This window comes from Magnolia sinica, chromosome 13 (assembly GCF_029962835.1).
Source record: "Magnolia sinica isolate HGM2019 chromosome 13, MsV1, whole genome shotgun sequence".
NCBI classification, from domain to species: Eukaryota; Viridiplantae; Streptophyta; class Magnoliopsida; order Magnoliales; family Magnoliaceae; genus Magnolia; species Magnolia sinica.
Window position 1 is genome coordinate 16,204,904 of NC_080585.1, and position 27,970 is coordinate 16,232,873.

General features: G+C 40.7%; 1 protein-coding gene and 2 long non-coding RNA genes across 3 annotated transcripts; all 3 read right to left on the bottom strand.

Annotated features, from left to right (window-relative positions):
- Positions 1-2,147: 2,147 nt before the first annotated feature.
- LOC131222973 (uncharacterized) lies at positions 2,148-8,248 on the bottom strand. The gene is made up of 2 exons (XR_009160249.1): positions 7,911-8,248; positions 2,148-7,866 (listed from the first exon to the last, which is right to left on the bottom strand). It is a non-coding gene; the product is annotated as an uncharacterized LOC131222973 (long non-coding RNA).
- A 1,818-nt stretch (positions 8,249-10,066) lies between these two features.
- LOC131222974 (uncharacterized) lies at positions 10,067-11,061 on the bottom strand. Its single transcript, XR_009160251.1, has 2 exons — positions 10,971-11,061; positions 10,067-10,839 (listed from the first exon to the last, which is right to left on the bottom strand). It is a non-coding gene; the product is annotated as an uncharacterized LOC131222974 (long non-coding RNA).
- A 6,132-nt stretch (positions 11,062-17,193) lies between these two features.
- Positions 17,194-25,918, bottom strand: LOC131222975 (protein unc-13 homolog). Its single transcript, XM_058218239.1, has 5 exons — positions 25,374-25,918; positions 21,952-22,821; positions 20,719-21,174; positions 18,706-18,895; positions 17,194-18,621 (listed from the first exon to the last, which is right to left on the bottom strand). The coding sequence occupies exons 1-5, from the start codon at positions 25,848-25,850 to the stop codon at positions 17,690-17,692; spliced, it is 2,925 nt and encodes a 974-aa protein (XP_058074222.1). The 5' UTR covers positions 25,851-25,918; the 3' UTR covers positions 17,194-17,689.
- Positions 25,919-27,970: the final 2,052 nt, after the last annotated feature.

Sequence of the window (27,970 nt, forward strand, 5' to 3'; positions counted from 1 at the left end):
ATTACCTTTCGCCACTAACAAAGAATACATCCTGCCAGGCCACCCATCAAACCATACCCATTTGTCAGTGTGGGCTAACACAGGAACTCTCACCAACCAGGCACCCAAAACGCATCCTATGAAGCCCTCCCATCAAAAAGAATGCAAACAATCCCTCATTTTGGGTGTTTGCTTGTAAACAAAAAATTAAAAATAAAAATAAAATAATAATAATAATAAGAGAGGTTGTGGAGCAACAAAAATTAGCAAAAGAAGCCTCAACATAGGGGAACACTAGTGATTCAATCAACCTTGAGTCAGGTACACTAGCGATACCCACACATGAAACCCAAATACAGACTGTCATTCACATAAGTGGCCATGTTTGATTGAATTGGCAACAAAACTCTTTTGGCCTGCACCCATATCATACCCATACACGAAAACCGAATACAGATCTCCATTCACATTTGTGACCTTGCTTGATTGAATTGGCAGCATCGATATATTATACTTGTACACTTAAATCCCATATGAGTTGACAATTGGTCATTTCAAACACCGTATCATTTGATACATGTGCTCCTAACATCTATTGTATATATTAAAAGCATAGTTCAAAAAAAAATAAAAATAAAAAATGATTGAAATATTGGCCATAACAGCTGGTACCTGGCTCATAATGATTTTGCATCTGACTGGTATAACTTGATACAACAGGAGTTAAAATCCTGATTTGGATAATAACTTGATACAACAGGAGTTGAAATCCTGATTTGGATATTTCTATTCAGTGTGAGGGCCGCAGCCAAGAAGAAAAGTAAAAGATCCGAACCACATTCCCAATAACATATAGTGATCTAGAGGCTAGAGCAATACCAGTATCCTCTAGCAAAATTTCCAATATCCTTGTGCGAGAGGATGGCCTTGATCCAAACCGTTAACATGATGATCCTAAACATGAAATCCAAGCTACATTTCTTCTCAATCGTCCAGCCCAAAGCCTCCAATAGGAATGTCAAATCAGAAGTATAACCCTCCGGAACAATTATTTTGGATTTCCCATCTATCCATTGCCACTTGTCCAAAATCAAGGCTCATATAATTCTCCCCACGTTTTGTCTTTCTTCTTCCTTGAGAGGTAACACAAATTTTATAAACAAAGCACTAAAATGGAAGCAAAGAATACAAGGGGGGAAAAAAAAAACACACCAAGCTACAATGTTAAAAAGGATGGTTTCTCCCCACCATTACACAATCCTCCACTCATAATTTTTTATTTTTTTTTGACATTACAAAAACATCTCCCATTTCTCTCCTCCCAAATTGCCCAAAGACCCGCCAGCAAGCATTACCTCCACAAAGCCTTCTCCTCCTTCCCTAGCTCCACATCATGCCAAGCCATCATGATATTGCCCACAGAATGCAGCATGACCCAAGAATTATTGAAAGGGGAGAGCCACAGCTAGGTAACCAAAGGACAATGAAGAAAAACGATGGTTGACTGATTCAGATTGGCAGCACAAAGCAGACAAACTGAAGATCATACACAGTAAAAACCTTTTCCCTACCAATGAGCCAACAAAAGTCTGTAATCTTCGAAGAGTCAACATAGTGCCACACTCACCTCATGTTCTTGAGCACATCATCGACCTCTATCTTGTCAAGCATCATGACTGACGCCTCATGTTCTTGAGCACATCATCGACCTCTATCTTATGAAGCATCATGACTGAGAAGCTCCCATAATTCTCCTTCTGCCAAACCAACCGGTCCATTTCCCCACTAGTCAGATGATACAAATGAATATGATTTAAGTAGCAAAGTCGATTTCAGCCACCTCTTCATCTGACAAAAAAGGGGGACATGGAGGAGACCACACCACACAAGAACCATAAATCAAGAAACAACCCACAACAAAAATGTTGTGAGTCGGAGATAGCCAAGCAATATTAGGAATTTTGCAACAACATATCCCCCTACCCACACACCTTCCCAAAAACGAATCTTCTTACCATCCCCAAGGCTAAAGCAAACACCTTCATCAAAGCTTGACTTTATAGAAAGAACCTCTTTCCAAATCGTTTAAGCTCAGTAGTAGGAAGTCATCTCATTGCACCAATTGTATAAGATATTTAAATGAAAGAAGCAGGAAAATACAGGATCCCTAAAGCAAGATGCAAACCTTGATTTACTAATAGGTTTGTAGTCTGTACATTACAAGATCAGACTATACAAACAGAACAGAACATCAATTTTTTTTTTTTCAAAAGAAAAGGCTAGCATTTACGATAAATGCCATAGTCTGACAAGTCCAATGATAAACAAAGAAGAAACATTCACCTAACCTGAATAAAGGCACAATTTTATTGGGTGAGGAAGATACTGGATTCTGCACAGCACCTTGGTACCCACAAATAAAAAGCACAGATGCTCCTCAATCAGCTCCTCTGCTCTTCTTCTCATTAATCTGTCCTTCACCCGGGAAAGCATGAACAATTTGAACAGCTTCTATGAAAATCAACAATATAAGTTTTCCAGCTACCCCAGAGTGCCTGCTCATCTCCACGTATTTTTAAGCATTCTGTTGTGCAATGGTGCTGAAAGTTATATCTCCACCATACAAACAACTTTCCCTCTCAGGCATATGCATGGTGGAGATCTAACTTCCAACAGCAGTGTGGCAACTGTAATACTTTTACTTTTATTTTCATAGAAGCTGTCCAAATTGTTCATATGCCCTCTACGTTGCTGCCAGAAATTTGCAATGGCTGCCTACGGGAAGGTAATGAGGAAGTGGTGCAAAGACCAAAAGCTAATTGCAACGATGATTTCTAACACCAAGACTACTGTACAAAAGAATAATACAAAAATGCATGCAGCAGTCAGCACACACTTTGCGAAAACCACAAAACTTCTATTGAGAATTTTCATAGCTGTCCAAATTGTGTTCATATCACCTCTGCTTTACCTGCCACTGAGAGTTTCACCTAAACTGTTTACAAGCAATGACAAATTGATTATGCAATTTCCAAAGAGCTGAAAAGCTATCTGCATGGTGGAGATCCAACTTCCAACACTTGCATGAAGAATGCTTCAAAAATGCATGTGGAAATTCCTTGCCCCTTGAAAGGTATGGATGGTTGTGGTGATCGCCTTTTCGACCTGCAGTTCATCTTAAAACATAATTGGGCTTTGGAGTTTGAAAGAAAAGTAAAAGAAATAGTTAGCAGCTATGTATATAGAAGCGGGTCAGATATCTCTTTTTAGTGCTAGTAACAAGACTTTATGAAGAAGGGATTTGGTACAGGCTTTTCTATCACTTAGTGGGTCAGCTAGGCATACGGATGCAATGAAGCTAGCACTTGTTGTGTGTGTACAAATGCTACTATTAGGATCTATCGGAAAGAATGGCAATGTAGATGAATATATAGAGTTGGTGAAAAAAATTAAACTAGTGAAAGAAAAGGGACTAGGGAGAAGTACTCATGCCAAGCAATTGTTTTGAAGAAGGATTTGCTAGAGGCTTTTTTTATCACTTAGTGGGTCAACCAAACATACAGATGTAGTGAAGCTAGCACTTGTCATGTGTGTAGAAATGCTACTAGTAGGATCTCCGGAAAAAAATGACAGAGCCATTGTTGTCATCTTCAGCACGTCACCATTGTCAACTATGGCAGGTCGTTGTTGTCATGTTCGGCAGGTTTCCATCGCCAACTACAACAGCTAGCCGTTGTCAACTACAGCAGGTAGTTGTTGTCAACAACATCAGGTCGCCGTTGTCAACTACAGCAGGTCGCCATTGTTCGAACTTATATATCTATCTCCTTGCCGTAGAAAATGACAATCTGGACCCTTCCTTACCCCCATCAAACCCATACATCGATCCCTCCTGATATCAAACACAAAAAACCATCACCAAATGGTACCTTGACAAAAAAACCAAAAAAAAAAAAACACGACAACTCTTATCTATCTCCTACCTTTGGCCACCATCTTTAGGAAGAGTCACTGCCCGAGAGTGAAAAATGAACGTTGAAGGGTAAAACATATGTCGGATAGTAAAAAATGATAGTTTTTTTTAATTTTAAAATAGTTGTTGTGGGTCCCACAAAGGAAAGTGAAAACTTCACTGGAGAGTTGCCGGAGAGTGGTAGCCCCACAAAGGAAGCTTCGAACAGTCGTCGAAAAGTGAAGTAGTCCCCTCTCTGAAAAAAAAAATAAATCAAAATTTATGAAAATGGGGCATCTCCAATTTGGACCCACAAGAGGGTATTCGGACAATGTTTATGGGGCCCACCGTGAGTTGTGTGAAATCCATACCACCCATTCAATTCGGGTTTTAATTTAAGGGCATGGGCACAAAAATGAGGAAAAACCACAGCAAAGGTGTACCACACAAGAAAAATGGGGAATGAACACCCACCATTATAGGCCATTATGGGCCACAAAAGGCTTGGATCAGGATCAGGTTGAAATCAATGTTTTTTTGTGGATCCACGACTACCTAAATACAATGAGCGGAATCTCCCATGGAGTGGGCCCAATCATGTTTCATGGGACCCACTCCACACATCTGGATGAGGCCCTTTTAACTTCTCCAGCACTCAAACGTTGTACGGGTGCCATCTCTGATGTAGGGGCATTTTGATCCCTGAAATTTTTTAAAAGTTGTCAGGAAACTAAAGAAATAAGAGAAGGGAAAGGGGGGCTAAACACGTGCTACGTCCATACCTTGGGGTCGTTTTGGTAAAAATCCCTTAAATTTTTTTATTTTTTATTTTTAAAGGATAACTGGATTATATTAAAGAGAGAAAGATACAAAAGGATAAAGAGTTCATGTTTGCTCAAAGTTCCCTTTTTCAATGCCAAAGTAAAGAATTGTCTAATATTAAAGAATTCATGTTTGCTCTTTAGGACATTTTTCAAAGACAAGATGTTACTAAGCTACAAGAATACATTCGGAAGAACTCAAGAGAACTTAGACACTATTTGTGATCCAGTGGAGCAAGTTGTGTACCCTTCATAACTAGACTATACATCCAACTTTAGAGCATAAAAAAAAAAGCTCAAGGTGGAATTTGGAATTAAATCATGGACATTTGTTCAAAAACTTGGAGAGTCTTTATGTTTGTAGGGTGTCCTTGCCAACTTAGAAATCTCAAGAAGATGAAGGTGGCGTTAGTGTTGATGGTGACGAGCATTATCATTATCAGCATCCAACCCTTAACCCAACTGATTAGGTTCATCTAACAAATCCTATCCCGCCATTCCACTCTATCAATGACCATATCCTCAACCATGTGCCACGAAACCTTTCTTACTACCTCCACCCACATCCGTTTAGGCCTTCCCCTTGAGCCCTTTAACTCTACCTTCCCTCATTTTATCATATTGATACTACTCCTAAGTTCCTTTGAATGCATTCGTTTATAATACGATCATTACTCATCATGCAATGGTGCCACTCATCCATCTCCTCATTTCAATATCAACATGAATGCTTCAGTGCTTAAAATCAAAACCATGCAACTGATTTGAAGTACAAGCTTTATATCACCGTAGTAGCGTAAATGGGCATGATTACGCTAAGCTTTCATATTCTTAAAAGGCATCTGTGCACCTGCTAAGGGAAGCATAAAAAAGAAAGCCAATACCTATGTTCCTATTTCCATATGTGAGGACGTACACAGGTGGGAATGATTGTAGAAATGTTCCTGATTTGTATGGTCTTTTCTATTTCTTGTTTCTGTAGTATGCACTTTCTTTTACTTAACTACTAGTGTGATCATATCATTTTGTATCAGAGCTGGTGATCTTTGGTGGAATTCGACTCTAAATCATCTCTTAATGGCTTTAAAGAGGGTGACATAAGAAGAATTCGTGTAAGTAACCATGCACTCATAGAGCGAGTATATCAACTCATGCATGCAATAAGCAATCTCACTAATCAAGTGAGATAGCCCTAGTGTGGAGGGAACCTAGACATGAAGTTGGAGCACAATGACAAGTCAGGGAAAGTCCCCATCAAGGTACTACCCTACAATGGGCTGCCCTAGTTGGTGAAGACACCAATGATCAAATTCTTCTATTGTTGGAACATAACATGGAGCTTAGAGTTAAGGTAGAAATTCCAAAATTCCACAGTTGTTTACATGTTGACAACTTCATGACTGGCAAAGCAAGGTGGAAAAGGTGTTAGAATATGAAGAAACCATAGACAAACATAAGGTTAAACACATAGCCACGAAGTTTTCTAGTCACGTATTAGCACAGTGGGGCTATCTCTAAGCCAAATGAAGATGTTAAGCTAAGGAGAAAGTAACTTTTTGAGAAAAGATGAAGAGGAAATTATAACAGAAATTCTCAGCCACAGTTTATGCCCACTGCCTTCATCTAAGATGTCACAATCTATGTCAAAAGAGTAGATGAGTGAATGAATACATCGAGGAATTCCATACCTTGATATCATGGGCAAGGTTTCTTGAATATGAAGACCAGCAAAGTTTCAGATATCTTAGTAGACTTAACTCAGACATAAAGCCTGTATAAAAGGGGTTAATCTAGAAAAGCATGACACCAAGGCCTGTATCAACACTTGGAGATTTCCCAAAAGTATCATAGATTTAGAGGGTCCAAACCCTTTGTTTTGTGGCCTGCAAGTAAACATTAACAAAACATACAACAAAGGTCTAGAAGAGGGGAGGAAGATTTGATAGCAAGCATCTTTGAGTCCGAATTGTTTTTGGCCACCCGCCGTCTTTAGCAGGTCCAACAAGATCAAAGGTCTGGATTGATAAACATTGGGCCCCACTTGTAAGAAATAAGTGCATAAGTACTTTATACTAGCTTGATAACAACATATAAAGGGGTTTGATAATAATAATAATAATAATAATAATAATAAATAAAATAAAATCAAAGCCCTCAGATCTCATAGCTTTCAATATTCATCGACGGTACTTAAGCGCAACAATTTTGATTTAGAGCCTTTCTGCGTGTGAGATGAAGGTGGTGGTGGTGGTGGTGGTGCTTCAAGGCTCAAGATCAACACTGTGCAACCGCTCCAAACCATAAATTTTCCATCATAGGGCCCACTTTTATAAGTGTTGATTTTATTACAAAATAAAAACAAAAATGAAAGATAAAATAATGGAATCGCTAAGTTTATAATGGGGCCCACTTTATGATGAAATGATGGCAACAAAATGATGAGATGCCCACTTTATGGTGAATGATGGGAGGCTCACACCATCATCGGACCCACTTTAGGATGAAACGAAGGACCCACAACAACGTACGTGTTTGGTATCGACATAGGCCCTTTATATCAAACATACTTTGGTTTTGACAAGAATATCTAGAATGCCACCACTTTTCTTCAGGAGAATGCATAGAGAAGGGTGGAGGCGGGGGTAATATCACCATCTTTGGATATAAGAGCAAAAAGAAGCTTGGGTTAGGTTTGCAATCTTTGCTTTCTTTATTCAAAGAGTTATTTGTACTCTGGCAAAGTATGACACTTGATATGTAGGAGCTCAGAATTGGTATGTTTGACATATATTAGCACATATTGAACCAAATAAAATATATAATTTATCTTGTTAAGTAACAACCTCAAAACTGGACAGTTTGAACAAACCTAACCTATGATTTGTAGACACTTGTTTGCTGAAATAAGAACATTGGACATTTTCATTTTAATCGTCCAATAAATGTCCACCAATCCAACAGTCAGATAATCAAATGTGTTACTTTTGGTCATTAATATATCTAAGATGGGACCCATAATTTGGAAGTTTGGTTTGATTACTTAAACTGCAGATATGTAATTTCTAGGTGCCTGCATATCATCCATCACTGCGTAGATATTTAATTTCTAGGTGCCTGCATATCATCCATCACTGCATAGATATTTAATTTCTAGGTACCTGCATATCATCCATCACACGCTGCTAGAGAATAAAGGTTTTGCTCCTCTTATGTAATACTCCTTCACTTATTCTAGTGTCCTTAACTTAAAAATGGTGGTAACCCATCCTCCTCACATGTGGAGCAGATGTAAATGTATCCAAACAGTCCGAATTGTGGATCCCATTGTAGATGGAACACATCTAAAATCAAAATGATCAATTACTCCTAATCCTCCAATTATTTATTATAAAATGATGGTTAAAAGTAAAATAGTGAGTGGTCCAAATTACAAGGGAAAATAAGATGGTTAGTATTATCTCCTCAGTGCAATTTTTGGTCATGCTCCATCCACCGTTGGGTTGTTATACAACCATGTCATGTGTAAGCTTTGAAGAGTCACCGCCGATTTGTAAATGGTGCAAAACTAAAGCTAGGAGTCCAACTGGTGATTTTTATAGCGCCCTGGGTCCCACAAAATGAATGGTTTAGATGCTCAACGGCACATTGTTGCGAATGGTTTGATCGGAAAATGTTTTGATAGAACCGTCACCACTGAGCTTTGTGCAATGGTGAATCGGGACAGTCCTTAAAGTGGCCCACTACCTTGAACATGCTCTGGCCCAAAAATCTGGCAGGGGCCAGACAAATGTGAGTGAGAGGCTGGCAAAAAAATAAGAGAATAACTCCAATACTCTGGTAGAGCATGATGGTTTGGTTGATACTCAAGCACTAAGAATGTACACTTGGCATGCAAGTAACTCGCAAGAACAATGGAGTAAGGAGGGAGAGAACTTTTATTGATATCAACATTTTCTCTTACAAAACTTAAAGAACAAACCACACTTGGAATAATATTCGAATCTAACTACTCGTACACTCCTACGCCACTACCCCCCTCTTATAGATCCTAAAAGAATCTATAATTGAAATCTCTACAACTAAGAGAATCAATTACAATTTATTATAAGCTAATCTAATCATTCTTCATATGGCAAAAGCAAACATGGAAAGCAATTAATAGAATCAATTACACCCTCATCACATCTTTAAAATAGCCCCCTCATATCTTCCAAAAATAGTTGATTATAATCCTTGATTTAGGCCTCCAAATTTGTAAATAATCAACCAAAAAATAACACATGTTGGGCCTATGTCTTGTTAGGCCATACAGTGGGCCTCTATATGGGCCTAGGTGGGCCATGGGCCTGCATCATGGCCCAACCTTGGATGGATTACAAAACAAAATATCACACAAATCTTCTAATCTAAGGGGCATATTGGTGGAATCTTTAGTGGGCATGTTAATGAAAAATAGCCAATGGTCCAAATTCATCAAACACATGTACATTACTCATACGTTAGGATTGTTTGACCAATCTTTTTTTGACATACTATCCCATCGACAGCAGTTCCTACAATTTGTCCAGTTTAGTATAAAGGGGCACGATCTTTTATATTGAGACCACTGGATCTTTTCTAATTTCTAGAGTTATAATCTCCCAAAATGCATCAGAATGAACAACCAAAACTGGTCAATCTGAACAGCATATTAAGCCCGGAATGTACAGTCCAGAATGGTTCAAGAAAAAAAAATAAAAGACCGAAACAACTTGGTATTGCCGAGTCATATCGGTTTAAGTCTGAAACAATACAATTCACCAGACAGAAATGATTCGAAACTGACTACCAGTTTCTGTCCCTTGGCGAGTCACACCCCAAAACTGATAATTTGAAACACAAGAGGCATGGAACTCAACGCACCAGCACATCATTTACCAAACACTAACCAAAAATTGCCACAATCATACAGTCCCACCCATTTTCACTTAGGGTCATTTGGATGCCGGTAAATGAAATACAGGAATATGATTTACAGGCAGTGTTTGGATGCTGAAAAATGCCTGTAAATCATTTACAGCTTTTAGCTGCATATGAAACCCCTCTGAAAAGCTGTGATTTCACTTACCAGCAAATCATTTTCAGCCCTAACGGCTATAATTTTGAACTTTTAGCTGCAAATGAAATCCCTCTAAACAATTTACTGGATATCCAAACACAGACAACTACTTGCATGCAGCAAACAAATTACAGCTTAAAGCCAAACAGGACAGGCTGTAAATGATGTACACCTGCAAATCATTTACCACTTACAAAATTTACAGGCATCCAAACGAGCCCTTAGCCAGACTTAAAAGTGCAATTCAATTCAATAGTGCATCCACACATAGCGTAAATACATTGAGAGAATGCTATTAGTAAGGGAGAAATGCTTTCATTTTATTTGTATTGAGAAAGTAAATCAACACCAAAGATGATTAGCTAATAAGTGTATAATAAAAGGAATTATGAAATAACAAAGATGAATTATAAACTCCCGATGTATCAGAATGCAAATAGTTTCCCGACGCACCATTTTATAGGCCCAAGGTTTGGTCATCCAGATCACTGATCTTATGGCCTGCACCAGCACTCGGGGATTTCCCAACAGCATCTCAAGATTTAGAGGTTCTAAACCTTTTGTTTTGAGGCCCGCAAATCGACGGTCCAGAAGAGAAAGAAGAAAGATTTGACTGCAAGGATCTCCCACTCCAGATTATTTTTGGAGCATCCCACATCTTTAATAGGTCCCATAAGATCAACGGTCTGGATCGACAAACCATGGGCCTCACTGGTAAGAAATCAGTGCATCGGGGCTTTATAATTCCTTGATAACGACATATAAACAAAGGGGTTTGAACAGAAACTTGAAGAAGCCCTCAGATCTCATAGCTTTCAATATTCATCGACGGTATACAAGCAACAGTGTTGATCCAGAGCCTTTCCGCATGTGAGATGAAGATGATGGCGGTAGCGGTGGCGGTGTGGTGGTGCTTCAAGGCTCAAGATCAAGACCGTGCAACCGCTCCAAACCACAAGTTTTCCATCACGGGGCCCACTCCATAAACCCTGATTTTATTGAAAACAAAAATCAAAACATAACAAAATGGAGGAGGAAATGATGGGACCAGTCAGCTAAGGGAGAGAAGCAACAGCATACGAGTGTTTGGGATTTAAAGAGGCCCTTTTTGTCAATATACCTTGGTTTTGACAAGAATATCTGCAATGCCATTGCTTCGCTACAGGGAGAAGCATGAAATAGGGTGAAGGCGAGAGGGCAATATCGCCACCGTATTATATGCAGCTAGGGTTAGGGTTGCGATCTATTTGGGCAGTTATTTGATACTCTGGCAGAGAATGATGCTTGATACGAAGGCGCTCCGAAATGCTATACGTGGCCTGTAGTAACTCGTATTTAATCGATTAATTTGTATAACCCACCATCTTTACGTAAAACCCTCCAACCCAGATTGGGTCCCACAGTAAGAATGCTTAAGATTATCAAACGGCGCACCCTTGTGTATGGTTCGATGGTGAAATGTTTCTATCGGCTAGCCCGACGGGCTTTTGGGCTTGACCGCCTCGGGCTGGGCTTGGGCTGAGTATCAAACCCGAGGACTAGGCTCGGGCATAAAACTCAAGCCCATGTTTCAAGCGGATTGAACCTCGGCTTAGTTGTCCAAAAGCCTGTCAACTCGGCTCGGAATTATTTCAAATTTTTTAAAATTAATTTTTTTTTGTACTTCCAATATTCCCTCTTCCCCTCTTTTTCTCCTTGGAAAATCCACGTGGAAGAAGTAGCAGCTAATAATCCCATATCCACGCCCTTTTATAATTGTAAAAAGAAAAATATATTATTGAAATCCACAAAAATACGGAAACTACATATCTCAAATTCCAAAATCCAACTCCAAATAGTATAAAAGAAAGAACACTATGGCCAACCCAAATCAGCATCTATAGCTTCACACAAACAAAATCACACCAAGATATAGAAAACCCATATTAGAAAACCAAAAACAGAGACGGGTTTTGAAGAAGATCACCTCTCTTGCCCTGTTGTATCTCAAATCTGAGCATTGATGACCTTTCCATCGACATTCCAACTCCCTATAGCGAACTCTACCCTGATTGGTGACTTCGAATCGAGACTGATCTGACTCTCTCTCTCTCACTGCTTTCGGGCTCGGGCCGGCCTAGTATATGTATTCTGAGCCGGGCTCGAGCTGGACTATTTTGTCCCATCACATGCCCAAATCGATTTTGGACATACCTTTTTTTTTTTTTAACACATGCGCACACACCCCACACACTCACGTTGGTGGAATTTCACCACCTATGGGTACTCGAACCCTTGACCAGGAGTTGAAACTCTTGAGAGTGTACCACCCGGGCAAGAATAAGGACCGGGAGTTGGACATACCTCTAAAAATACAAGTTGGGCTTGGACAAAGCCTGGCTCGGCCCTAACCCAGCCTATTGACACCCCTATTTATATGGAACCATAACCACTAGGGCGCGGATTGGGTACTACCACCACTAGGAGCTAGCTAGAGACAGATGACCCTGGCAAGGGTTTTGTGGGGCCCATCATGATGTGTGTTTTATCTATAGACACCCCAATCGGAGGCTGATAAGCTTATCAAAGCACTGTAGGGACCCTAAAACCTAGTCAAACCCAAGCCCAAAGTCCAAACCTAGTTCAGTCCCAAGGCCATGCCCATTAACCTTTAGGACCATAATAAGGCAAACCAAGCGGACCAGGGGAAAAACGCCACCCCATAGGGGACCCCTACGAAAAGCGACACTCATGTGTTGGGCTGCCCGCCCCGTGGAACCTCACAATATTTCATTGCAGGGTTAGTTAGGAGGACGACATCACCAAACCTACATCACGCAACTCGTTGGGGGTGGAATGACTCCCCTGCCCTCACTTTTTGTCTCAGAATTGCATCTCTTTTCACCTGATCCAACCACCCACATTAGGCCATATAGCACATCTATTCTAGCAGCCAATCCCAAGCTTTAGAGCCATTTTACCCCTAAACTTCCCAGAAATAACCAAAAAGCCACTTCAAAACTCTATAAATACCCATTCCCATTTTATTTCCAAATCATCTCTTAATAGTCACCATTCACCATGAGAGCTTAAGGGAGAGAAGAGTGAAAATTGGAGAGTGGGATCGTCGCACATCCATCCACCAAGGAAAGAAAAAGTGTGTAAGGAAAGGAGTCTTCCAAGCTAGGTCAACCCAACCGAGCCACTTGAGCTACCCAAAAGACTGATCCAACCCGCTTAACTCAACTCTTGTGATTACCCGTCCGCCCACTTGCCCAACTCTACTCGGCTCGACTCATACTTACATTAGCATCGTGCATCATTATTTCCACTTCCAACCCACATGCTTTTCTAGTCGGTCCAAGTATATGCTCAGCTCACCAGTATACTGGATCTTGCCCATCAAAAACTCAGATCGACTAGGCTTCAACCGCTTCTTCAAGAGGGTGAGTACGGGATAGACTTGTCTGACCCGGTCCATTGCTTGCAGCAGACATCGCACGCCACACATCATTTTACATATATTTGCATCATCTATGCAAAAAAAATAAAATAAAAATGATTTAATCCTTGATATTTTGTCTTGTCTTGTGAAATAGAAACTTTATGCTTGTATGAGAAAAAATGGTGCCTAACACCTTCCCTCTTTATCAATGTAGTCATTTATTTGAAATTTTCAATGCAAATCAAGAGTCATTTTAAGACACGAAATTCATTGATTCACTCTCTTAATATTTCTGCAAGGTCTAACCAACTATGGAAATCTGAGTAATTGGCTATTGGCAACTCCAAGTTAAAGTATCACACAAAAGCCTCAAAAAGGACTTGTGAGTGCGATCCGCCCACAATCCAGCGTCCACACTTTTTCATACCATTTCGACAAATCATTTCATGACATGAGCCCAAAAAAGATCAAAGAGGAATAACGAAGTCTTGAGGGGACAACACCACTGAAAGTCTTGGGAGGACAACACCACTGGAAGTGGTGGTGACAATGATGCCCACTGTTGAAACCTTCCTAGGGCCCATCATGATGTTTTAATTTCACAACCTTGCCATCCGCATCACATTGGCTAGATTACAAAGATTATTTATTTATTTATTTATAAGTGTATGTTTTCATAAAGATTTATAAATGTAACTTTGTTTCTTTTTATTATTCTTGTTGTATTATTTTTTATTAATTGTTGTTATCACGGTAGAAAAGTCTTTTTGGTTTAAAAGGAAAAGAACTCATTAGAAGGATGAACCCTTCCATTTCGCAAATCACCTGTTTTCTCTAAATAGGTGACTAAATAAATGGCCAATCGTTGATCGATGAGGTTTTCAGTCTCTCAGTCTTTCTCAGGGCTTGGGGTCAGAGGCGTTCAATTTAAATCGAGATGCATCCGACTCTAGCACACCCACTTACGTATCACACAACCAAATTTGAGCCAATGAATTAGAAAGCAAATATTACATAGACCATTCGAACTGAGTAGATTGTTGGAATTTTATTGGGATGTTAAAAAACAAGAAGGCCATGTTCTAAATTCAGCCAACAAATATCGATTGATCTTGCATTAGGATAAGTTGACAAATCTTATTTTGAGATGATATCTATCTACAACAGGTCCCACAATTTGTACAGTTTAATACCAAAACAATGGATCTTTTCCCATTTTCCAATAATCCTCCAATATGCATCCAAATAGACAGTCATAATTGATTGATCACTATGCATCAGGCTGAGAATGCACTTCATGGTCCACCATTCAGGGGCCATTTGGATGGGAGTAAATGGAGACAAATGAGAGGAATTGAGAGTAATTGGAGGTCAATAGTTTTTGAAGAATATTTGGGTGGGAGTAAATGCATGGAAATGAAATGAATTACCGAGTAAATAGGCATGTAAATGAAATCCTATCTCAAAAGAGATATTTGGAACTAAATGGGGTGAAATGGCTTTTTGGGCTCCCTTGAAGAGCTGCAGAGCCGCACAATCAAATAAAGGTATCGCTATGCACATGTCCACCATACATGTGACACACTAATGATACTTTGAAACAATCCTATTATCAGCCACATTAGTAAAATCACACCAATAGAATGATATAAACCGTCCAAAGCTTGGCCATCTAAAAGAACAGTTAAAAAATATTGGCAAGTCGTTCGTTTGTGATCCTTATGTTTGTGGTCCACCAAATGCTCGAAATTTCCTAATTTTTTACTTGAGTATATATCTCAATGACTAATTACAATCATTCTATCAAATATAACATATACACTGATTTGGGATATTAAAGTTAATTTGGAATATAACGTGTTCATGTGAATATAGTAAAAAAATCTAATGCATTCTAATTTCTCCCTTTTATTAACATCCAAACACAATACTTGGATTTCAAATGCATTTCATTTATTCCCATCCAAATGTAATTGATTAAGTTATTTCCATCCAATTCCATTTTTCATTTACCTCCATTTTCAAACTCCCAAAAGAGCCCTCACAAAAATCAGCAATATGATGATTCCAACTCTCCAGTCAATAACATCTAGAATAGATGGTTAATGTCATTGATATAAAAACATCTCAAAGTTTTTTTTTTTTTTTTTTAGCCATCTATTTGTCAGGCCCTAGTAGATCACTTGCATTTCTGAAGAATCACTTTCATCAGACAATTGTGGTCATTCTATCCATTGTTTGAAAAACAGATGGCTATAAAGAAAAAGAGCACTCGCACAAAAAGGGTTTCCGGGATTTTCACATTTTCTTTTTCAAACACAACATGTGAACTAGAGTTTGGCTCAAAAAGCTGTTTAATATCAACATTCATCTAAAAGAGATGATATGTGGGTCCCAATGTAGATGGGCCATCAACCAAACCCTCCCGGTTGGGAGAATCCTAATTGTTAAGAAGCAGTCATTACACGTAAACAGTTATCCTGTTACATCAATGGTCTGGATCATTATTGACAGTCATGCAAGGACAGTTGGATAATCCAAACCATTGGCACAGATTCATCCCCACCATCCTACTGCTGGATATCAGATGAACTGTTGAAAAGAAAATGTTTAGAGCAAAATCAAATGGTTAAGATGTTCTGATTAGCGTGAACTAATGCAATCCTGCATCCACATGGGATTTGGACGAGTTTCGATCAACAAACTTGTACTTAAATGATGGATGGGCCACTACAGCTTAATAAAGAGTGCAAAACACATGGGAAATGATTTGGTGGACCACGCAACCTTCCAAACACCATCCACAAGGCAAGGGGTTGTTCATCTAGTGGACGGCTGGTGGGTCCCAGTTCAAAATATCGCACCAATCAGACAATCCTCAGTCATTGCTTGGACCCATTTTTCCCCACCGCATGCACGAAGAATATTTAAGCAATTTGGTTTCGAGGACCGGCCACCTGCAAGTGGGTGTAGGTAAACCTAACCTACATTCCACTTCTGTAAGTATTTTCCCTGATTGTATGATATTTTCCACAGCAAAAGTGGAACAAAAAATGGGAATGGATTGTAACGTGCAACCTACTGCAGATGATCAGCTTTCACTTTGGTTTTTCCATAGACTGTGTCAGATGACTGGGATTGTCCATTCGGCATGGTTTTCAAACCAGGGACTACCATCCATCGTGGGACCGCTATATGCACAGCCCCAAATCATGATCCTCTCGGCACAAGGGAGGTTACACAGAAACTCAATGGAGATCTCTCTGTATCTCAAGGCCTCCAGCCTCAAATAAAGAATTCAAATGTCCCGAGTGACCTACCAAAAGGCACAAGCGCACTTGCACAAGTACATCAATCAAAAGGATGGGTCCCACAATGAATGGCTCACGGGCCCCATGACATTGCACTAACTGACCATTCTAAACTGCTCGGTCAGTTGCATACTCACGTATAAGCAAGCAGCTCTAAAATAGAATCCTAAAACAAGCACAAATCCAATGCACAAAGTACAAAATGAGTTCATCCCACACCTCTCAAACCAACAGGGACCAAATAAGGACCCGAAAATGCAAATCAACCCTTTAACATACTTGATACTACCTGATAATAAAATGATCATTTATCCCACAACATGTCACATGCTTAGAACAGTCAAGCCATGCAAATGGCAAGGTTGCATCATGAGATATTCACTTATCACAAAAATCAGCCCACCACTCATCCAGTGGCCCACGCCATTTAAATCAATGGAATGCCAACAATCCAGGTGCAGTCCACCCATTTGGCGGATCCACCTGATTTATCTGGATGATGCTTCCCACATTTTTTAATGACACGTTGGAAGGAAAAACGGGGCATCTTGACAAACTGTGTGCTGTATATGAGCCACACAAGTACCTGAATACTTCAAAAGAACACAACCAAAGAAAACTACTACTGAATATATATAAATAAATAATCAAATTACTCAACAACCAATTTCCCATTACCTCCCCACCATATCAATCTCCCTATCAGCCAAACACAAGCCACATTAAATTTTAAAAAATGAAAGAAAAGAAACGGCAACCCAAAATCATCAACCAGTCAAAGAATGCTTCTAAATGTGGAGTTGAAAGAGATATATATACCTTCAAGGAACACTCTCACCCACCTCTCCTCAATGTCAGATCTCCCGGGCCCAACTGCTTCAATGCTCCCCATCAAGGTTAGCATCGCTGTGACGCTGATCAGAAGTACAGCAATGGTGAGCAAAAATAGAGAAGGCAAAGAGGTTCCAGAACAATACATGGGTCTGGCTTCTACAAGTGCTTTACACTGGGACATGGGTCGGTGAGAACTCAGAGAAAATTCCATTCTCATAGCAATATAGACCAAACGTGGTTCTTGCAGTTTCTATGTACTATTTTGACATGTTACAGTTTCTTGGGCAAGTTGTAGGTCTTCTTAAGAAACTTAGAAGCCGCTTCGTCATTCCGACAACACAAGACTCGTAGAATTGTGTTCGGCTCATTTGGATTCCAATGGCCCGACGTTGGAGGTAAGGGAAACTTAGATTTCGCAGATGGACCATAAGCCTCTGACATCAAGCGTCTGAACCGCTCAATTAGGCTCTCAGTATCGGCACGGAAGAGGGGAAGAACATTCCTCACCTGCGCAGCGCCCTTGTCTACTAACTCCTCTGGCAACCCGTCTCCATTACACACAAACAGATCTTTGATAATCGCGAAATCTTCCTCTATGATTTGAGAATCTTGGCGAATGAAAGTACGGGATGGACCACCGGCAAGAAGCACCATCAAAAACCCGTCGAAGGAAGCTTTCATCACAGCCGTAATCACTCGGTTACGCACCCGATCATGCACAGTGGATGATATAAGTTCAAGATTCGCATCAAGCTCTTTCCGAAAGGGTTCAATCCTTGCAGATGCCACATCTCCAACATACAAACCATCCCATAAAACATGGCTTAGATCATGGAATACCACCTTGTACGCCGTTGCCTCGCAGAGCTGTTGGATCCCTTCCTGACAAGCAGGTATTGAAAGCTCAAACTTGTTTTCCACCCCGTTTGCAATGTCCCCATGACCAGATTCTGTGTTCCGCAGATAAGTAACCATGCGTTTCTCCAAGCCCTCCAACTCAGTCCGGATGTGATGAAGTGTGTTCATGCGGACACAAAGCTGTGGTAATCCAAATGAATCGTCGCCATTCAGTGTCCCAACCTGGGATTTCCTTTTCTGGGAGTTTTGTGATTTCTCTTTTTTCTTCCATACACCTTGGAACTTTGATCCCATTGTGCATCGGGTTAATGCAGGCATGGAAGGAATGTACGTACTTCTTGTTCCTACATCACAGTATAGAATTTGTTAGCGACATTTTATGGTTTGAGATTATGTGTGGAATATCTTTTTGGGGTATTGCAGCATACCACAGCCAGATTTTGCCTTGGATATGTACTGTTGCATGCTTCTATCGAGTGCAGTCAACAGGTCAGGAAGCAAGGCTGCATGCATCGGTATGGGCAGCTGAAAGAAAGCATCCAACGTTTCATCGATTATTCGAAGAACTTCAACAGCAGAGGGAGCAAAGCTCTCCTTGTTCGCCCTTGGGTTCCAAACCTGTAAAAAGAAACTTGGGAGGTTAAGATTATCAAGGAGAAAGACCAAAAGGAACAGATAAATTATCGTCCCAATGCATCAGGTTGTGAACAATATCATGATGCCTCCAAGTTGATACAAGTGAGGCCCAAGTTGAGGCGATCTAGATTGGCGACCTGATGTCAGCCCAACTATGGATGGTGGATGCCCCTTAATTCAATTCCTGCCACCATATATATGGCATTATTTCTGGACCGTTGCAATTTTTATTTATTTATTTTTTTCAATCTTAACAGTCAATTTGCAGGACCATTACTTAATCACCCTTTTGGCACATTGGGGTTAAGGATCAATGCTAGTGATGGGACGGTTTAGGCATGAGAGTGGCGTTGATGTGAACCTCCACCATGTGGTTTCAACTTCCACAGCCATGGTAAAAGAGGAAGGTTGATTTCTGGTGGCAGCTGCTTGTAAACTTTCACCAATCAACCCTTGCAGGCAAACCCCAAAATTTGTTAGGAGAGAAGCTAAGATGATGATAAACCGTCAAGGTCTGGGATCTTCACACTTGGGAGATTTTTGGGGACATCCCCCATCCACTATCATACCCATTGGATCAGCCATTTGGATCACCTGACCATGATGGCCCCATTTACATGGACCAGCCCATCAGGACACTTCACGTTCTGATTCATTGAGAGATATAATGGTTTTCTCAAACAAACAAATAAATGTATTCAATGAAAGAAGTAAAGAAAGGGACTATACACGTGCAGAGCAGAAAGAGAATTTACACACCCTCTAAGATTGTAATTTCAAGAGCATACCAATCAGAACAACACCAGATGTGTGCATGAGTAAAACTTCCCTTGTTAAAAGGGGTTAACACTAGCCAATACTTTCAAATAGAAGTACCTTGAAGATGTTGGAAATTTATAGGTGCAAGTGCTAGATGAAGGGCGTGTTAGTAAATTCATGGGGGTATTCATGTAAAAGCCATTAGGGTGTATTCTTAATTGTGTGAGAAGATGTGCTATTTGTCTGTCAGAACACAATAATGAAAACACCTCCTCAGTCCCCCAAACTTGCACAAGTATCCCTTTTTGTTGTGACACTGATTCCCACAACAGCAGCTATATTTGCAAAATTTGACAGGGAACATTTTCCATGTGACAGTAGTGGCATGCTAAGCTGTGATTTTCGCCTGTCACATCAGCTAGGTAAAGAAAATACCTCAATTGTCTTTTTATCGAAATACCCAATATAATTTGCACAAACACCCCTTTGATGTAACACTTATCCATATGTAGAGCTGTCAATGGACCGGGCCTGGCACAAGCAAAACCAAAATTTTGAATAGGCCTGGCCCAAACGGTTCAAAAATTGGGGGTAAGCATAATACATTTGCATGAAACGAATGTACAAGCGAGGGCCGGTTCCAGCACTTAACAATTTGCTATTGTTAGTGTCGCACTTGTGCCAAACCTTCCATCCAAATGCTGTGATTGTTGCAACATAAGACCATAATCGACTTAAAACATTGCCCAATAGCATGATTCCAATCGAAGTGGGTGATTCAATTGAAGCAGTTGGTGTCGGAGGTCTTTAGAAGGGCTAGGTTGGATGTAATGGGCTGGGCCTTATGTTTAAAGGCTTTTGCAGAATGTAATCTTTCCCCCATTGTATTGACTTTGGTGTTATAATTCACCTTAGATCTCCTTCTTTGGCTCTTGTTCTAACAGAATATTATGACCTTTCGGAAAATAAAAACAAAGCATGATTCCAAATATGAAACTCCATTAGGAAAATGCATGAAGTCAACAAAATCATGACAATCGTCATACCTCTTGTTGCAAGTTCCGGTCAATCCATTCCTTTAGTGTGTCCACCCTTGTCTTTATCCATATTTTCGCCAGATTGGCCATGGCAGATTCAGCCTCATAAGGAGGCATCTCACGAATAATCGCCTTCCCGCCATCTTCACTGTCGACTGAGTCTTCAACGGCAATCTGCACGAGATCTTTCTCCAACTTGTCTGCAGCATTCAATACTTGTACAGCATCAGGAGTCAGCTCCGTGAGACTGGAAATGAATTGTTTGAATTCATTCCCATAGCAAGCATGAAGGGTAGCAACAGCCACACCCGCAGCTAAAGGATGCCATCTCTTCAGTATCGGACTGAACACTTCCTTCTCTTTAGTAGCTAAATCACCAATGTCCTTTGCAAGGATGGAAAGAACTGGGGTCGGGTTTGGCTGGTTTTTAGATGATCGCCTGCTCGAGTCTGCCTTCTCCATTCTCTGTCTCAAGAGAGAGCAAACCGATCAATGAGTAGAAAGTCTACGAGACATGTTGGTAGTGTGCACAAGCTGAGAGACATGATTAGAGAAATGCAAGGGCTACTTGCAAGAGAATAGTTGAGAGACGTGATTAGAGAAATGCAATGGCTACTTGCACAAAAATGATCTTGCATCCTACTATCCTCACTTAATGGCTTATTCATCTGGTGAGCAACAGAATGCATCTACTATGGCCCAAAATTTGCCAGTTCAGTCATCATGTGCGACAAACATTTATGTAAAAGAGGGTGTTAGAAGTGTTTTCTACTTCATTTTATATAAGTGACCCGCATGATGACAGGACAGGCCAGACTCACAGGTTGAGGCACATAGAGGGCCTACCTCGTGACAAGCCTGACAGACCTTGGACACATATATGGGGAGAGTAGGATCCAACAAGCAATAGCAGGCTCACATACACATAGGGGTATCAACAGGCTGGGTCTAGGCCGGGTCATGCCAGCCTTAAGTCCAATTCACGATAAAACGCCAGGGCCAAAGAGCAACCCAAGGCTGAGATAGGATTTTTTTTTTTTTCTAGGAAAGGCCAAACCTATTTAAACTTTATTCTATTTGAACTTGGCTCGATGCAATTTATATATGCAAGTTACGTGTAACATATTCACTTTCAATTGATACAGACAAATGTATTAGTGTCATGGCCTGGACCTTTTCAGGACCAACCCACAAACATACAAATTACCTACGTCTTAAATGGAGATGGTCAAAGCAACTTGCCTGAGCAAAAGCTGTGCGGAGCGATGACCTGATGTAAGTGTCAATCCTATTGCGAGCTACATCAACTTCTTCTTTCCTCCTGCGGCGATACTCATGAGAAATATCTTCAACTAGTATCTTTGCTGCCGAAACCCCCAAAGAAACAATACTCTGCATCGAATCAATATTACCCGGATGGAAGGTGTCATGGTAGGCAAGAAGCCGTTTTTCTGTCCAACTTAATATTGAACTCAACGTTGAACTCAATATCTTAGCATACACTGGATCCTTTGTAGCCTTTGCATCTTTTGCAACTTCAGCCAACTGATTGTCAGCTGCAAACAGCAGATCATTTTCTACTTGGCTGGTCGCTACAAAACGATTGAATAAAAGCCATGAGAAGCAAAGGTTATGAAGCATCTGATTCATGCCCAGGACTGGCCATGTCTTCTTGATTAATTCTATAACATCATCAACCTCTTCTATAACTGATGTTTCCTCATTAGCATCAAAACAAGCTTCTAGTAGCATCTGGTATAGTTTGATATTCAGTGGATACCCGTCTGCCCAATGACATACATCAGCAACTGACCCATCAAACGATTTGCATGCAAGAGACATAACAGCACTGCGCAAGGCTTGCATAGAATCAGAATTCCTTCCTGTTTCTAGGGGCTTTTCAGAAGCTCCACGTATAATCTGCCGAAGCCGTTGTGGATGAAGATCTGACTTTTCTAGTGGGAGAAGAGGATGCATAAGGAGTCCAGCCTCGAGGACCTTCAAATTCCTAAATTGCCAGGCTTCATATTCCTGCTGATCAGGAAAATCAGAAGCCTTGAACTGCTGCAACAGCTCTAACGGTAATACCATTTGCTCAAACCGTCTACCGTGCTGTTACAAACATAAAACAAGCATCCATATCAATTTCACTGAAATTTAAAACCAGAGCACAACTACAAGACATTCCGCACTGAATTTTCACTTAAATAGGAAAAAATGTCCTGCTTATGGAGCGGCACACCAAGAAGGTGGTATGGACAAATTAGCCCCTGAATAAATACAATTGAGCATTAAAATGGAAAAAATAAAATAAAATAATAACCCAGCAACTTTTTTTTTTCAAAGGTAACGGAAATTATATTAAAAACGAGGCAAGAAACAAAGAAAGGCTACTGCTGAGGTAGCAGAAAAGCCAAAGAAAAAAGGAAAAAACTCCTCAGCAAGATGGGAATTTTACAGTTAATCTGAAAGGAATAACGCAGAAGTTTTTTTCAGAAATATAAAATATATATATATATATATATATATATATATATATATATATATATATATATATATATATAGGGAAAAGGTACTATGCGCTCGACCTCACGAGTCCGTCCCATGAGGTCAAGCTGTGTGGGCCCCACCGTGATGCGTTTCGAACATCTACCCCATCAGTCAGATGCACCATTCCATCGTGGGCCTAGGTCTCAAAAATCAAGTCAATCCATGACTTTTGTGGGCCACACCACATACAGAAGTGGGGAGGGGCCGTGCACCATTAAAACATTCATAATCATTTTTTGGGCCCACCGAGATGTGGTTTGCAAATCCAGCCCATCCATTATGTGTGTCCCACTTGGATGAGGGTTCAGACCAAGTTTCAGCAGCATTCAAAACTCAGGTGGGCCCCACCAAGTGCTTTTATATGTTTTAACGGTGTCTTCACATGATTTTAGATGGTATGGCCCACCTGAGTTCCGTATACGGCTGATTTTTGGGATATCCCATAATTTAGAGGGGACCCATCAAATGCACGGTGTTGATGGTCGACACGCATCACGGTGGGGCCCACACAGCTCGACCTCATGGGAGCTTATCGTGAGGTCGAGCGCATAGTACCTTTTCCCATATATATATATATATATATATATATATATATATATATATATATATATATGAACACGCAATTACGAAGGTACACAGTTACTCTTGAATATAAAATAGACATTATTATTACATTAACGCTATTTCAAAGTAATTCCGAAGTGTAGAAAATGCTGACAGGTAAATAGAAGAACAGTAAAACTGCGTACACCACATGGTATGGTGCCCAAAAAACAACAAGAAGATCTTATAAGGTTTTCTCTTTTAGAAGCAGTGTAGATGTTTATCTGACACGCATCTAACAGGAGATTCTTACATGGTGATCGTCTTGTCACAAAGTCGATTACATTATCCTAACCCGAATTGGGAAAAAGATGGACTGTGGCCTGGCCAGTGGCATTTTGCAGATGGAGAGCCCTTTGCAGATCTTGCAAAACGTGAATAGCAGGATGTACTGAACACTCCCATCCACAAGACGGCACCACAATATGAATGCCGTGATAATAGGTCAGACCTGTCAGCATTGCATTCTCATTTGATGCAGTGGAAGCATGCTCCCATCTGCATTTGGCAGACACTCCAAAAAGGCCCAAACCTGTACAAGAATCACAAACAGGGTATTCCGCTATGGTAATGGTGGCCATGACGGCCACCACCATTACATTACGACACGGGCTGTTAAGGTTCATGGCCACCACCATTACATTACGACACGGGCTGTTAAGGTTGTTACGACCCCCGTGACGGTTGTTATGGTCTCTTTTTTATTGCAAAAAAAAAAAAAAAAAAACCAAAAAACCTGAATTGGCCCTATAATGGACCGTTATAGGGCTGTTATGACCTTTACGAGGGGCGTAACGGGCCGTTATGGAGGCTGTAACCGCTGTAACGCATCATTTTTTCCATGCAATTACAGCCATTACAACTCCGTGACATGTAATGGTTGCCACCGTTACATTTACGCCATGGCCTTTACGGCCCCATAGTGGCCCTTATGGCACACCATGATCACAAACCCAATTGCCAATGAATCAGAAACCAGATTACGATGTAGTTCCCATGCAATTAGATCCATTTACTGACCAAAGTTCTCCCAGAAATGCCATGCTAAAACGACCCCCAAGTCCAAACCACAGCTAGATCCTGTATGTACATGTACATCCATGTGCAATTTGCACACCCCAATCCACACCCACCCAACTCACATATGAGATGAAAACAGATCTGACCCAAATTTATTTCATTCATTTAATAATAATAATAATAATCAAGAAAGAGAGCAAAGACCAAATTAACAAAACATAAAATCCACAGCTGAAAGATGCGAAGTGGTGACAAAAAACCACAAATACAAAAAAAAAAAAAAAAAAAGGCAGATCAATCCACACACAGATGACAGACCCAAAATCACGAAAAACCAACAAAATAAAAAATAAAATTCAACCAATGAAAAAGAAACACGAAAAACATGCCAAACAATCCAACATCGGAAACCATTTCTGTACATTTAAAACGCAATAATAAAACCTAAAACCCAAAAGGAAAATAAAATAAAATTCTCAAATTGAGCTGACCTGCGCTGCCGCAATCCTCAACAGAGCCCGCCGGATCCTCGAATCCGTCTGCTCCGAAACCCTCATCTGAACTCTCATGAGCTCCCCGACCGTCATCGGCTTCTTTGACTTGGACGGGCTGTTCTCCTTCGCCGGACTCTTCTTAGAAGATGAAGATTTCAACCCCAGCGCCTTCTTCATCTTGCTTGCCGCGGTAGAAGTCAGGGATCTTTGCAGAGAAGGCGAGATTGAAGACGGCGACGAATTCAGCGCCTTCTCAGATCTCTCGGATTGAGGAATGAAAGTCAATGGCTTTCCACCTGAAGCCCGGCAGGATCCGACGAATATCTCGTAGGCAGTCTCTCGAAGCTCGGCGTCGGAAAGGCTGCAGCCCAATTCCCCAAAGGGGGAGGGGAGTTCAGCGGCGGGGATGCGGGCGCTGCCACCCATTTCTCTTTTCGAGTCTCCAAGGCCCCTGTCTCTGAAGAGAAGGGCCATTGAGAGAAAGATATGGGTTTTTCTATGCTTTTTGCGAGAGAGAGAGAGAGAGGAGATCAGAATTTGCAGAGACGAGAAGGTAACCGGGTTGCTAAAGGTGGGGTTAGAGGAGCAGTGAGATGGATACTCGCGCGAGTAGCAGTGTAAACTTGTGCTATTCACACGCACCAATATGACACGTGTGTTGGAACCTCCCGGTTCGTCACACACTCGCTACGCGCAAGGGATAATAGATCTGGTTTGGCGCATCGTAAGGCAGCCAATGGATGTCTTGTGAATGTGTGCAGCTGACCAACTTTTGCTAGCCGTCCGCGTTTTTAGACGTATGGCCCACTTGATTGTTGGACAACAAGTGATAGACTGGAGTCCCACTCCCTCGACGCACAGGTCTCGGTCCTGCTCGGACGTGGTTTGGCTGGTGAACCCAAAGCCCAGTCAGATAGCCGGTTTCAAAGCTCCTTCGACTCACTGTGATGTATATGTTTTATTCACACTAAAAGTGGTTAGTAGTGTTTATTAGGGGCGTACATCCAGTGGAACCGAGTCAAACTGGCCTCAGCTCAACTCGGCTCAGCCACTAGTTAACCTCGGCTCGGCTCGGTCCTCAAGCTTGAGTAGCCGAAATGGCTCGGTTCGATCAACAACTCAGGCCAGTTCAAGCCAACTTCGAGTTAAGATCGAGCCGAGTTTGTCTATACAGCATTTTCACAAACACATAAAATATACTTTTAAATTATCACTGAATGTAAAATACTAGCAACAGTTTTATAAGTATTTCATCAAACACCTTCTAAGCAACATCAAAATTAAAAAAAAAATAAGATTTGTTTGATGAAACATACCTTCCTTGCCACCAACGAACATTTAGTCAAGTCATTTCATCAAACACTTGGTGAGCAACATCAGAGAATACTCGAGTCAATCCGAATCGAGTTGGGTTCAAGCTATATATTAAACCGAATTGAGTCGAACTGGGGCAGCTCAAATTCATTTTCGAGCTCTAAAAACCAACTCGACCCGGATCGAACTCAGCTTCAAACTAAGCTAATTTAAGCTTTTTCGAGCCGAGTCAAGCAAGTTGACTGAGGTAGATCGGTTTATGTACACCCCTAGTGTCTATCAAATAAGTTTCTTCAACTTGAGTTGGGTTAAAGGCTAAAAACTTGCATGCCGTGCTTATGTTCCTTCCTTAAATGATCCACGTCTTTAGGTCAGGTTATTTTTTCAACTCATTTTAAGATAAAATTTCAAAATGCAATGCAGATTCAAAAATCAAGCAGACCATGCCAATGGATATAGTTGTAATTGGACTCCCGCAATTAAAAACTTCCTAATACTGTTTATTTGTCATCCAACCAGCCTATTGATTAAGCTACATAAACCTGGATAAAGGAAAAACACAAATATAGCTTGATCTAAAACTTACGGGCCCTTATAAGTTTTCAACAGTAAGAGCTCAAGCCTTGATTTCATGTCGTACGGTCTACGTATCTTTCTATTACTTATGTTTAAACTTATTTCCTTAAATGAGTTAGCGAATTAAATTCACCGCACGGATAAAACACATACACCATGATCAGCTAACACAGCTTTGACATTGGTGACTGGCAAACCGCGTCCATCTCGCGTTGGGGTTCAGGTACGTGGATACTTTAGCATTTGAATCCAAGTCATCTTACAGTCGTCCAGACCGTTTACATGACAAGTCTCACCTAGTACAGTGGAAAGAGAATAAATAAATTTCTTTGTTTTTTCCTTTTTTTGGATTATTTGGACCGTTTGATGATTTAGCTCTTTTGCTTTATCGTGAACGGTCACCGTACCTTTGTATAATCCGTGGGGTGATACATTCCATCTGAGAGTTCTTCCGGGCATCCCATTCAGGGAGAGCACTATAAAATAAACGGTTAATATCATTAAAAAAAGAGCCCAAAATTCGACGGCTAGAGGGGCACAGTCGCCACGTGGCTTATTGCAGCGCGTCGGATGTTATTTAGCGAAATGCAGGACCCGAGCAGGTGCTTGTGCGAGTAGCCATCCCACTTCTTTGAAAGAAAAGCTGGAAAGAAAAAACAAGCAATTCATGATAGCGGCACTAAATCTTAGTACGGGGAATTCGC

Bases quoted from the DNA above. Each gene is read 5' to 3' on its own strand.
- LOC131222975 (XM_058218239.1), bottom strand. From the start codon at position 25,850: ATGGCCCTTCTCTTCAGAGACAGGGGCCTTGGAGACTCGAAAAGAGAA. The intron at 21,175-21,951 runs GCAAGTTGCTTT...CTCTTGAGACAG, and splicing joins TCCGCACAGCTTTTGCTCAG to AGAATGGAGAAGGCAGACTC. The intron at 18,622-18,705 runs GTATGCTGCAAT...ACTGTGATGTAG, and splicing joins CAAGGCAAAATCTGGCTGTG to GAACAAGAAGTACGTACATT.